The sequence below is a fragment of the Salvelinus fontinalis genome, chromosome 11, assembly GCF_029448725.1.
Source record: "Salvelinus fontinalis isolate EN_2023a chromosome 11, ASM2944872v1, whole genome shotgun sequence".
Taxonomy (NCBI): domain Eukaryota; kingdom Metazoa; phylum Chordata; class Actinopteri; order Salmoniformes; family Salmonidae; genus Salvelinus; species Salvelinus fontinalis.
The window spans coordinates 14,648,653-14,661,058 of NC_074675.1; the positions used below are offsets into that span (position 1 = coordinate 14,648,653).

General features: G+C 40.3%; 1 protein-coding gene across 1 annotated transcript; it reads right to left on the bottom strand.

The window, feature by feature from the left end:
- Positions 1 to 1,581: 1,581 nt before the first annotated feature.
- On the bottom strand, positions 1,582 to 12,338 carry LOC129864793 (globoside alpha-1,3-N-acetylgalactosaminyltransferase 1-like). The gene is made up of 7 exons (XM_055937085.1): positions 12,274 to 12,338; positions 6,829 to 6,864; positions 6,452 to 6,493; positions 6,233 to 6,310; positions 6,067 to 6,099; positions 5,769 to 5,903; positions 1,582 to 2,600 (listed from the first exon to the last, which is right to left on the bottom strand). Exons 1-7 carry the CDS (start codon positions 12,336 to 12,338, stop codon positions 1,898 to 1,900), a joined length of 1,092 nt encoding a protein of 363 aa, XP_055793060.1. The 3' UTR covers positions 1,582 to 1,897.
- Positions 12,339 to 12,406: the final 68 nt, after the last annotated feature.

Sequence of the window (12,406 nt, forward strand, 5' to 3'; positions counted from 1 at the left end):
ATCCGTTTTGTTACTAAAGCACCTTATACGACCCACCACTGCGACCTGTATGCCCTAGTCGGCTGGCCCTCGCTACATGTTCGTCGTCAGACCCACTGGCTCCAGGTCATCTACAAGGCTATGCTAGGTAAAGTGCCGCCTTATCTCAGTTCACTGGTCACGATGGCTACACCCACCCGTAGCACGCGCTCCAGCAGGTGTATCTCACTGATCATCCCTAAAGCCAAAACCTCATTTGGACCAAAACCTTTCCTTCCAGTTCTCTGCTGCCTGCGACTGGAACGAATTGCAAAAATCTCTGAAGTTGGAGACTTTTATCTCCCTCAACAACTTTAAAAATCTGCTATCCGAGCAGCTAACCGATCGCTGCAGCTGTACATAGTCCATCTGTAAACTACCCACCCAATTTACCTACCTCACCCCCATACTGCTTTTATTTATTTACTTTTCTGCTCTTTTGCACACCAGTATCTCTTCTTGTACATGATCATCTGATGATTTATCACTCCAGTGTTAATCTGCTAAATTGTAATTATTCGATTTATTGCCTACCTCAAGCCTTTTGCACACATTGTAAATAGATTCTCTCTTTTTCCTACCATGTTATTGACTTGTTTATTGTTTACTCCATGTGTAACTCTGTGTTGTTGTCTGTTCACACTGCTATGCTTTATCTTGGCCAGGTCGCAGTTGCAAATGAGAACTTGTTCTCAACTAGCCTACCTGGTTAAATAAAGGTGAAATAAAAAAATAAAAAAAATAAAACTCCCAGACGGACAACCTGTTCTGTCTCAATGTGAGACAATGAAGACTGGCAGGAGCTTATGGCAACTCACCATAAGCTATTTGAAATTAACATTGAGTCACCATTAGTTACGTTTCACAGTGGTGGAGACACAGCTGCTATGAGAAGAAACTATTCATCATTGTCTACTTTAGTTTCAACCAGTTACACTGGTCCAGATAAATGTGTCAACGACCATAAGCTCCTGCCAATCTCCATTGTAACGGCTGTGAGAAGAAACGAATGGTGAATGGACTCAAGGGCGTTGCCACAGCAAGTGTTTGTGCGGGTCACAAGTAATACAGGTTGAAACGGATAATATAAATCAATACCAGCTCTCAAATTCATACCTTGACCATCAATGAGATCAAAATGATAGTTTTAACCATGTTTTGAGACAATACAGTGCTGTTGTTTTTATGATTACATTGTTTACAAAAGATGGAGAACAACAAGCTTATATTTTGGATTCTGATGCGGTACAGACGTTGAATTAAGGCAGGGCTCTCCAACCCTATTTCCGGAGAGCTACCCTCCTGTAGGTTTTTGCTCCAACCCCAGTTGTAACTAACCTGATTCAGCTTATCAACCAGCTAATTATTAGAATCAGGTGTGCTAGATTAGGGTTGGAGTGAACACCTACAGGATGATAGCTCTCCAGGAACAGGGTTGGAGACCCGTGAACTAAGGTCATGAGGCATTTATACTGTAAGTTATATTCTGCAAGAAGCAATGGCTATATATCATGAATTAAAAAGTCAAAAAATGTATGTACCAATCACATATTCCCCCTTTAATAATATATATATCCACCATATATTACAAAGAATGACACAAATAACACAAATATCATGTATTATCAGTATTAATTGCACATTCATTTCACAAACTCACCCTCCATCCACACTTCTGCTCCTATGACAAACATTTCTACATGGAAACAGCCCTTCATGTCTATAATACATCTTTAGCAGTAAAGGATATAAACTAATTGAGAGAAAAACGAAACAACATAAGCTTGTTTAGTGACCCGGCCACCTTCAATGTAAACAAACAGCAGCATCCTCCTCCCTGGCCTAGATCCTGAATCTTGGTGCAACAATGGCCACAGCATTACTTTCTTTTCTTCACGTTGGGCCGAACCTCTGCATAGTTCTTGTTGACCTGAGAGAAGCGGATTATTTGCACCTCGTTGTTCTTGGCCTTGAAGTCCTGCCACAGGTATTCCGGAGACAGAATCTTAGTGGGCTTGTTGTAAAGGAGATATCTGTTCAGGTGGCTTTCCTCCTGCCATGCCGCCTCGATGGAGTTGGCGGCATCAACCTCAAGCTGCTCACGGCAGTACTTTGCCAGCTTGTGCACGTCCCTAACATAGCCAGCAATGGTGGCGCCTCCATAGTAGTAGTCTCCTTCCCCCGCGGGGATGTAGGCCCGCGAGGCAGGACGGCGTTCGTAAGGGTAGTGCTCGTGGGTCTGCTCATAGTAACCTGGGTGAATAGTGGCCACCAGCCTGCTCAATGTTTCTGCCCCCCACCGTCCGTGGAACTTCGTGTCCACATCCAAGCAGAAGATGTAGTCCGCCTCCTTGCCTATCTGGTTCTCGATGGTGGTCTGGATCATCTCCATCCTCCTGGAGGAGATCTCCTGCCAGCGGTTGGAGCCAGGGACTGGGATGATGGTTACATTTCTACCGGGAGCGAGGACCACCGCTGGCACGTCTTCCCTTCGGTCAGTGAAGATGTAGTAGCGCACGTTGAAGTCCACCATGAAATGCTTCTCGGCAGTCTCTAGGAAGTCACGCAGGAAGCGCACATACCTAAGATATAAGGAGAACCAAGTAGGTTTCAGTTGCCCGTCTCATATGGCAAGAGGATAACTCAATTTTCTGTAATTATGACATAATGTACAGTCGTGGCCAAAAGTTTTGAGAATGACACAAATATACATTTTCACATAGTCTGCTGCCTCAGTTTGTATGATGGCAATTTGCATATACTCCAGAATGTTATGAAGAGTGATCAGATGAATTGCAAAGTCCCTCTTTGCCATGCAAATGAACTGAATCCCCCAAAAACATTTCCACTGCATTTCAGACATGCCACAAAAGGACCAGCTGACATCATGTCAGTGATTCTCTCGTTAACACAGGTGTGAGTGTTGACGAGGATAAGGCTGGAGATCACTCTGTCATGCTGATTGAGTTCGAATAACAGACTGGAAGCTTCAAAAGGAGGGTGGTGCTTGGAATCATTGTTCTTCCTCTGTCAATCATGGTTACCTGAAAAGAAACACGTGTCGTCACCATTGCTTTGCACAAAAAAGGATTCACAGGCAAGGATATTGCTGCCAGTAAGATTGCACCTAAATCCACCATTTATCGGATCATCAAGAACTTCAAGGAGAGCGGTTCAATTGTTGTGAAGAAGGCTTCAGGGTGCCCAAGAAAGTTCAGCAAGCGCCAGGACCGTCTCCTAAAGTTGATTCAGCTGTGGGATCGGGGCAACACCAGTACAGAGCTTGCTCAGGAATGGCAGCAGGCAGGTGTGAGTGCATCTGCACGCACAGTGAGGCAAAGACTTTTGGAGGATGGCCCTCAGGAAGGGCAGCGAAGAAGCCACTTCTCTCCAGGAAAAACATCAGGGACACACATATTCTGCAAAGGGTACAGGGATTGGACTGCTGAGGACTGGGGTAAAGTCATTTTCTCTGATGAATCCCCTTTCTGATTGTTTGGGGCATCCAGAAAAAAGCTTGTCCGGGGAAGACAAGGTGAGCGCTACCATCAGTCCTGTGTCATGCCAACAGTAAAGCATCCTGAGACCATTCATGTGTGGGGTTGCTTCTCAGCCAAGGGAGTGGGCTCACTCACAATTTTGCCTAAGAACACAGCCATGAATAAAGAATGGTACCAACACATCCTCCGAGAGCAACTTCTCCCAACCATCCAGGAACAGTTTGGTAACGAACAATGCCTTTTCCAGCATGTTGGAGCACCTTGCCATAAGGCAAAAGTGATAACTAAGTGGCTCGGGGAACAAAACAACGATATTTTGGGTCCATGGCCAGGAAACTCCCCAGACCTTAATCCCATTGAGAACTTGTGGTCAATCCTCAAGAGGCGGGTGGACAAACAAAACCCCACAAATTCTGACAAACTCCAAGCATTGATTATGCAAGGATGGGCTGCCATCAGTCAGGATGTGGCCCAGAAGTTAATTGACAGCATGCCAGGGCGGATTGCAGAGGTCTTGAAAAAGAAGGGTCAACACTGCAAATATTGACTCTTTGCATCAACTTCATGTAATTGTCAATAAAGCCGTTGACAGTTATGAAATGCTTGTAGTTATACTTCAGTATTCCATAGTAACATCTGACAAAAATATCTAAAGAAACTGAAGCAGCAAACTTTGTGGAAATTAATATTTGTGTCATTCTCAAAAAATTGGCCACGACTGTATAATCTAAATCAAGATATTTTTCAACTTTGAGGTAGGCCTGCTGAGACTGAGACTCACTAGTTTGGGAAAAGGGTGTAGTGGAGACTAAGGCACTCAAAGGTTGGCAGTCAAAGTGTGGAACTTACAGTGAGGAACATTTAATAACAAAATGTGTGGGTTGTACATTTTTTTAAACATTTCTTCTCAGCTAACCAGAGAAAGTGCAAACTAAATTTGAACCTATTTTTACTGGTCACTCTTGTACATGTCCATGTGACATGTATTTTTATGTACCCGGGAGGTAGAGAAAGGTAAAAAGAAGCGATGGTCTAGCAGGGGCCATGCTCTATGTGTAAGTTACTGTGAGTGTGAGTGAGTGACACAGGGAACAGGGAGGGAGAGACGAGAGCAACCAACCAAGCCGACTGGCGCTATAGTAGACTAATATCTGCCATAGCTAGGTTATTTAGCATCCAATATGATTACGTTGTACCTGTTTTGACAGCATCAAGCTGAGATCTACACCTCAGATGACTTAAAAAATATGGCCGCAGGAAGATGTTTTTCAATTTATCAGGGGGTGTTGCAGCACCCTCAGCACCCCTACTGCCCGTGGCTATGCCTAAGAAACAATAACATATAAAAACAGTTCTGTAGCAATGTGGTTTGTGCAATAGGCTTTAGGCCCAATACATTATCATCACTGCATATTGGCTATGCTTGAATTGCCCTGCCAATGCTGTTCTTCTCAGACCATTTTGAAATTATATTAAAAAATTATAGGTACATGATCGCACTGGCAATATATAATTTGTTGTATTACTTGAGGCACAGCTGAGTGAGCATAATCATTTGCTTTTTATTTATTTATTTTACTGGATTGATAATCTGCATCTGATGGGGCCATTCTGAGGGGAGGGAGGGAGGGAGAGAGCAGCGGTGAGGCTGTCTCTCATCCGACTTATCGTCCCTCCGCTCTCCCTCGCTCCGCTGACAAAAAGGGGACATTCTTCCAGCTGATGGCGAAACTCAAATTGCACTGCATTATTTCTGCCTCATGCACCAATTCATGTTGTTACTCATGGTAGCCTAGTGGTTAAGTAGTTGAAAGGTTACTTGCTCGAATCCCTGAGCAGACTGCGTGGAAAATATGTTGATGTGCCCTTGAGTCTCTCTCTAGTCATGACTTTACAGGTTTCGAAATTTCACAGTATCAACTTTGCTGTGTGCTTGAGGCTTCTTTATACAGCCTAAGGCTCGAGGAAACCATAAAGACATGGTGATATGAGGTATCTGATTGGCCAGCGGTAGACCTATACGTGCACTTGATTTTCTCTCTGGGCCTGCCGGATATGCGGAGTTCTACCTTCAGACACACGAAATGGTTCAAAATGGGAACACAATGAGAAAAAAATAGGAATGGAAGGCTTTATCATTGTTTTTTTACAGAAATGTTTGATGACCGACTACGAATGTTATTCTACATTTGAGGTTCAGTGCTACCAGACATCCTGGTAGGGACGGCTGATGTGTGTGAGACTACTTACTTGCCAACAGCAAAGACGGTTGTGGCAATGCTGAGGTGCATAGGCTTGTAAATGCTGTCAACAATCAAGGGATTAAAGGTGCCTTCCCAGACAATTGGTGCCAACCAAGGGGTAACAGTTACCACATTGGTGCGCCTAAAAAAACAAAAGATATGTTAAAAGCTTGTGAACGCCCAGAGATATTCAATGCATCATAAGCAACTCTTTCATAGTGACTACATTTCCTGTACTTCCAAATGCACCTTCTCCTACTGATACTATGTCTACTACTAACAATAATACATTCATAATAACTTACCCCATTAACAAACTGGGCTGCTTATACAGGAGTCTGAAAAGACCATGCAAAAAATGACATTGTAAAATAGCGTACTGCTTTCAAAATGGCTGCAGTTGGTGAGTTTTGCAAAGAGATGGTATCGGGTGAGATGATTATATTAGAGTAGACCAAAGAAGAGTCTCACCCCTGTGGGGACAGCATGTCCCGGGTCCTACAACTACAGTTTTCCCGCCTGAAATTGACAGGGTCCTGCTGACACAACCTTCAGAGGGGGTTCAATGTTAAAACTGTGTTAATACTGAATGATGGCATCAGGAGAGGTTGTGGAGGGTTAGGGATTCACAAAAAAAGTATACAAAAATAAGTTGTTTGTTTATTATGTCAGTAACACAAATTGTCTTACCCCAAAACTTCTACAATTCTGACATCCATATTTTTCATCTCACTGTTGAAGATAAAAAGTAACATTTTCGGTGACTTAACTAGTATGTCAAATCAAACAGAAAAGAAGAGTAAAATGTAATTATATACATATTTACAATGGTAATGTAATCAGAAAATGTGATCTCAAATTAGATCTTAATCTGTGGTCCTGACTCTCATTGTCATGGGCCCACGGGGCTTTTTTAGAAGGCTACATTTCAGCAATCACCTATAAAATAGATGATGGCATAGTGTCTTTCTGATGGGATTATATACGGGATGGGATTTCTATCAAGATTGGATTATATCATTGACAAAGTTACAAACAAATGAACACTAAAGAAGTTCCGATCTTACCCAAATGATGAGTAACAATATGTTAAAACCAGGGCTCTAAATAGGAGATAGAAAGAGGATTGATTAACACCATGTACATCAGCTATGATATCGACAATGCCCAAAAACATATATGTAAAAAGAAGTGGTATGCAGAGAAGCGTACATTTTGGTTAAATGCCATTATCAGCTCTGTGTTGACACACATACAGAAGAACAATGGTGCGTAATCAGAGTACATACACAACAAGTGGACGTAATTCAACAATGTGAGCAGAGCTAATAACAGAAGTATATTATAATTAAATATCATGATTATCAAAAGTGGACATCACAAAATTCATAGATTTACAAAATGAATGATAATATCATAATCGTGGAACCCATCAGTATGACAACACTCATACATTGTATTCTGATGTTGTTCTGATGTATTCAGAATGAGAACACTTGTATTCTGATGTTATTCTAAGATGAAGTTTCTCCAAAGATCAGATATCACTAATTTGACTTAATAAAAAAGTGTGATTCCAAGAACTGGCAGAGTGATGGAAGGACGGATTTTTGTAAAAAAACGCATTGTTCCTCCCAAAGTTTGCAATTCTATTAAATCAAACTTTGAGTATTTGAAGTAATGCACGACTGTATCCCAAAGCCAGTAGAAGCTGTGCCTTTTACTGTTTCACCAGCAAAAATGTAGAACTACACAGTGCCAGTGGACCATGTAAATATGGGTGTGACCAAAGCTCATGTATAAGGTAAGAAAAGCACCATATATCTATAGAACAACAAACACACTATGGAACAGGTTAAGCACCTTTTTTCTGTTGGAACAGGTTAAGCACATTTTTGTACATTTATTGAAAATGAAATACATAAATATCAATTTACACAAGTATTTACACCCCTGAGTCAAAACTTTGTAGAAGCACCTTTGGCAGCGATTACAGCTGAGAGTCTTTCTGGGTAAGTCTCTAAGGTACATTTTTTTCTAAATTCTTCAAACTCTGTCAAGTTCGTTTCTGATCATTGCTAGACATTTACATTTACATTTAAGTCATTTAGCAGACGCTCTTATCCAGAGCGACAACCATTTTCAGATCTTGCCATAGATTTTCAAATAGATTTAAGTCAAAACTGTAACTCAGCCACTCAGGAACAGTCATGGTTTCTTGGTAAGCAACTCCAGTGTTGTTTTGGGCTTGTGTTTTAGGCTATTGTCCTGCTGAAAGGTATATTCATCTCCCAGTGTCTGGTGGAAAGCAGACAAACAGGTTTTTCTCTAGGATTTTGACTGTGCTTAGCTCCATTCTGTTTCTTTATCCTGAAAACTCCTCAGTCCTTAACGATTACAAGCATACACATAACATGATGCAGCCACCAGTATGCTTGAAAATAAGGAGAGGGGTACTGAGTAATGTGTTATATTGGACTTGCCCCAAATATAACACTTTGTATTTTTGCAGTATTACTTTAGTGCCTTGGTGCAAACTGGATGCATGTTTTGGAATATTCGTATTCTGTACAGGCTTCCTTCTTTTGACTCTGTCCATTAGATGAGTTTGGGGCGTAATTACAATGTTGTTTTCTCTTATCATAGCCATTAAACTCTGTTTTGATGTCACCATTGGCCTCATGGTGAAATCCCTGAGCGGTTTCCTTCCTCTCCGGCAACTGAGTGGTATGCCTGTATCTTTGCAGTGACTGGGTGTATTGATACACCATCCAAAGTGTAATTAAAAATGTCACCATGCTCAAAGGGCTATTCACTGTCTGAATTTTTATTTAATTTTACCCATCAACCAATAGGTGCCCTTTGCGAGGCATTGGAAAACCTCCCTGGTCTTTGTGGTTGAATCTGTTGTTGAAATTCACTGCTCGACTGAGGGACCTTACAGATAATTTTATGCGTATGGTATAGAGATGAGGTAGTCTTTCAAAAATCATGTTAAACAATATTATTGCACACAGAATGAGTCCATGCAATTCATGTCATTTGTTAAGCACATTTTTACTCCTGCACTTATTTAGGCTTCCATTATAATTTTGGGGCAGCAGGTAGCCTAGTGGTTAGAGTGTTGGGCCAGTAACTGAAAGGTTGCTAGATCGAATCCCCAAGCTGACAAGGTAAAAATCTGTCGTTCTGCCCCTGAACAAGGCACTGTTACTAGGCTGTCATTGTAAATAAGAATTTGTTCTTAACTGACTTGCCTAGTTATTATAATTTTTTTAAATAACAGGGTTGAATACTTATTGACTCAAGACATTTCAGCTTTTCCTTGTTAATTATACTGAACAAAAATAAAAATGCAGCAAGAAACAATTTCTAAGATTTTGCTGAGTTACAGTTCATGTAAGGAAATCAGTCAATTTAAATAAATAAATTAGGCACTAATCTAGGGATTTCACATGACTGGGAATACAGATATGCATCTGTTGGTCACAGATACCTTAAAATAATGTAGGGGCGTGGATCCGAAACCCAGTCAGTATCTGGTGTAACCATCATTTGCCTGATGCAGCGTGACATCTCCTTCGCATAGAGTTGATCAGGCTGTTGATTGTGACCTGTGGAATGTTGTCCCACTCCCATCGAATGGCTGTGCGAAGTTGCTGGATATTGTCGGGAACTGGAACACACTTTCGTGTGTACTCACTAACAGGGATGTAAACAAATTTGTGCACAAAATTTGAGAGAAATAAAACATTTTGTGCGTATGGAACATTTCTGGGATCTTTTATTTCTGCTCATGAAACATGGGCCCAACAGTTTACATGTTGAGTTTATATTTTAGTTCAGTGTACTTAACACTTAAAAAATATATCTATATATCAAGTTTGACATTATGGGGTATTGTATGTAGGCCAGTGATAGAAAATCTAAATGTTATACATTTTCAACTCAGGCTGTAACACAACAAAATGTGGAATAGGTCAAGGGGTGTGAATACTTTCTGAAAGCACTATAATTCCTGTTCTAGAGCAGAACAACTTGTTTAGGTTCCACCTCCGAAGAATGATGCAGGCTACTTATAAATACTCAAGAATTGGGGGAAGAAAGAATGCATGTGTTATTTTATAAACACGTTTTTCTACATAGCTGCTGCTGCTTACACTCCCTTTATATTTCTCTCTTAAAACCTCATGTAAATTAGAGGACATTTTTGTGTACAGAGTGCTCTGTGAATCGTGCAACATCAATTACTGTGCACTCCTTGAAAGCTTGTCAGGCTTCACATGCTGCTCTCAACTGAGATGCAGTATGTGAAATAATTTGCATATAAGCCACACGTCACACTTTCTGGTCTATCCAGACAAAGGATCGATTTTCTCTGGCTGTGAACCTCACAGCTCCGTTTGCAATACCGCACATGAAACAGGGGAGATTTTTCTCGCTGTGATGTTCTCAGCATGAAAAAATACAACATAATTTCATAGAATTTAAACAAGATAACTTTCACTAGGTTACGGAGGGGCAAATTTGTATCTCTGAGTCGCTCAGACGCGGGGCAGAAAATTATCAATAGGCAGTTATATGAAATTGTGCCAATTTTGTATTTTCACTAAGGGCTCTATTTTAACAAACATAACCCAAATGGTAAATATTAGCACTAGCGGTAACACTAAAGGTTCGGGGGGTGTCTGGGTTTTGATGAATAAACAAGTTGTGACAAAATTATCTCCAAGGCTCATGACAAAATGTGTAGAATAGCATTATAAAACTGGACATTTTTCTCTCTGCCCCATGGGAAAATGTGTTGGAAAGCAGGAAGTTACCTGGGGCTGTGATGATACCTGCATCTTAGTCAGTTTTCCATGGTAAACACGGATCAGATCGAACGCTTTGGTCTTTAAAAACCTGCTGTCGGCTATCTAAAATAGTATGTGCTATGGCTTACAAAATAAATAAATGTGACTCTGGATGACACAATAATGATGTTCGTTTCCAACATTAGAAATATTAAACATTAGGAAGTGATTCTAATGTTAGTCCATTATAACCTAGTTTGTTAAATAACCTGCCCCATATTTGCTAAATATGTTGAACATGTTTGCGGTCCACATTTTTCAAACTGCATTGCTTCAATACGGAAATGCATGGTTCCATAGGCTATGGAATTCTCACTGATATGGATAGGGGCAAGGCCTACTGTTAATTGCCGTCGACATGCCAATTTCCAAACGTAGTCAATAAACAAGATAAAAATCACTAGGCTAATTGACAGTGTATAATTCTAAACGAAATTCTAATAAAAATGAAACATCTTGTTCTAAAAAGGATCGGATTAGAAGCATGATATCATAATTCGCATCTCTCCTTCAATGAGCATAAGGCAATGTGTGCACACCGCTGGCAGCTGGCACACGTTGGCTTCAACGTGGATATATTCCTTTATGGCATTTGCATTTCAAAAATGCACTGCATGTTCGACCCAAACGTTATAATAAAATGTGCCCACCATCGTCGTTGATATTGCCAGTCTATAGTAATAACTTGACGTCCCTTTAATGACTTCATACAGTTACTGACACCTTATATTCAATGTGCATTGCACATAGACCTAATGAGTCCAAAATCTTCACCGAAGCCACATGGACAAAACGAATTAAAAAAGTGAATGTCTGTTGACTGCTCGTGTTATTTTAATAAAACATTGGTTATAGACTACTAACTAAGCTACTTTGCCCCCTCAGCTTGCAAAATCGATGCCATAACCAATTACGTTACCGCTAAAACCATCTTTATGGTGAGTCTTAAATATCATCAATAGCGCTGCTTGAAATTGGCACGTTGGCGCACCTTGTTAAGCCCACACCTCAAATATTTCCACGCTTCCCAATCAGCAAACCAGTTGATCTAAAACTGGTAAATTACCAACCCTGGCGCCAGCGATGGAAAATAGCAGAGCGCTAGTTTAAACGAAATTGCCAAAGAGCATGCATTTGACACTAGCGCCTCCTTAATGCCAGACGAAAAATAAAGCACTAAGTATGATTATATGTATTTTACAGGTATAAGAAAGGTTTAATATTATAGTAATATATTTAGAAAGCATTTCAATCATTTCAAGCCCAATTCCCCCACTTTTGTTGAATAGGAAAGAAATCATATGATTTTTCATATCTTCATATCTTTATCATACTGTGTACTTGAGCTTGTGTCCTCAAAAGTGACTACACCTCAGAAAATGATAAAAACATTTTTACTAGAAAGATGAGATTTAAATCTTTCTTGCAGTGTAAGCATTACGAGGTACTCGCAAAATTCATAGATTGATATAATGAATGATAATATCGTCATCGTGGAAACCATCAGTATGACGACACTCATACATTGTATTCTGATTTTGTTCTGATGTATTCAGAATGAGAAGACTTGCATTCTGATGTTATTCTATGATGAAGTTTCTCCAAAGATCAGATATCACTAATTTGACTTAATAAAACACGTTAAACGCAACATACCCCAAAAGTAGGATTCCAACAAGTGGCAGAGTGATGGAAGGACGGATTTTTGTAAAAAAACGCATTGTTCCTCCCAAAGTTTGAAATTCTATTAAATCAAACTTTGAGTGTTTGAAGTAATGCACGACTGTAT

Coding starts and splice junctions, on each gene's coding strand:
- LOC129864793 (XM_055937085.1), bottom strand. CDS start 12,338: ATGCGTTTTTTTACAAAAATCCGTCCTTCCATCACTCTGCCACTTGTT. Junction 6,311..6,451: donor AGAATTGTAGAAGTTTTGGG/GTAAGACAATTT, acceptor CCCCCTCTGAAG/GTTGTGTCAGCAGGACCCTG. Junction 6,100..6,232: donor GACATGCTGTCCCCACAGGG/GTGAGACTCTTC, acceptor TGGTCTTTTCAG/ACTCCTGTATAAGCAGCCCA.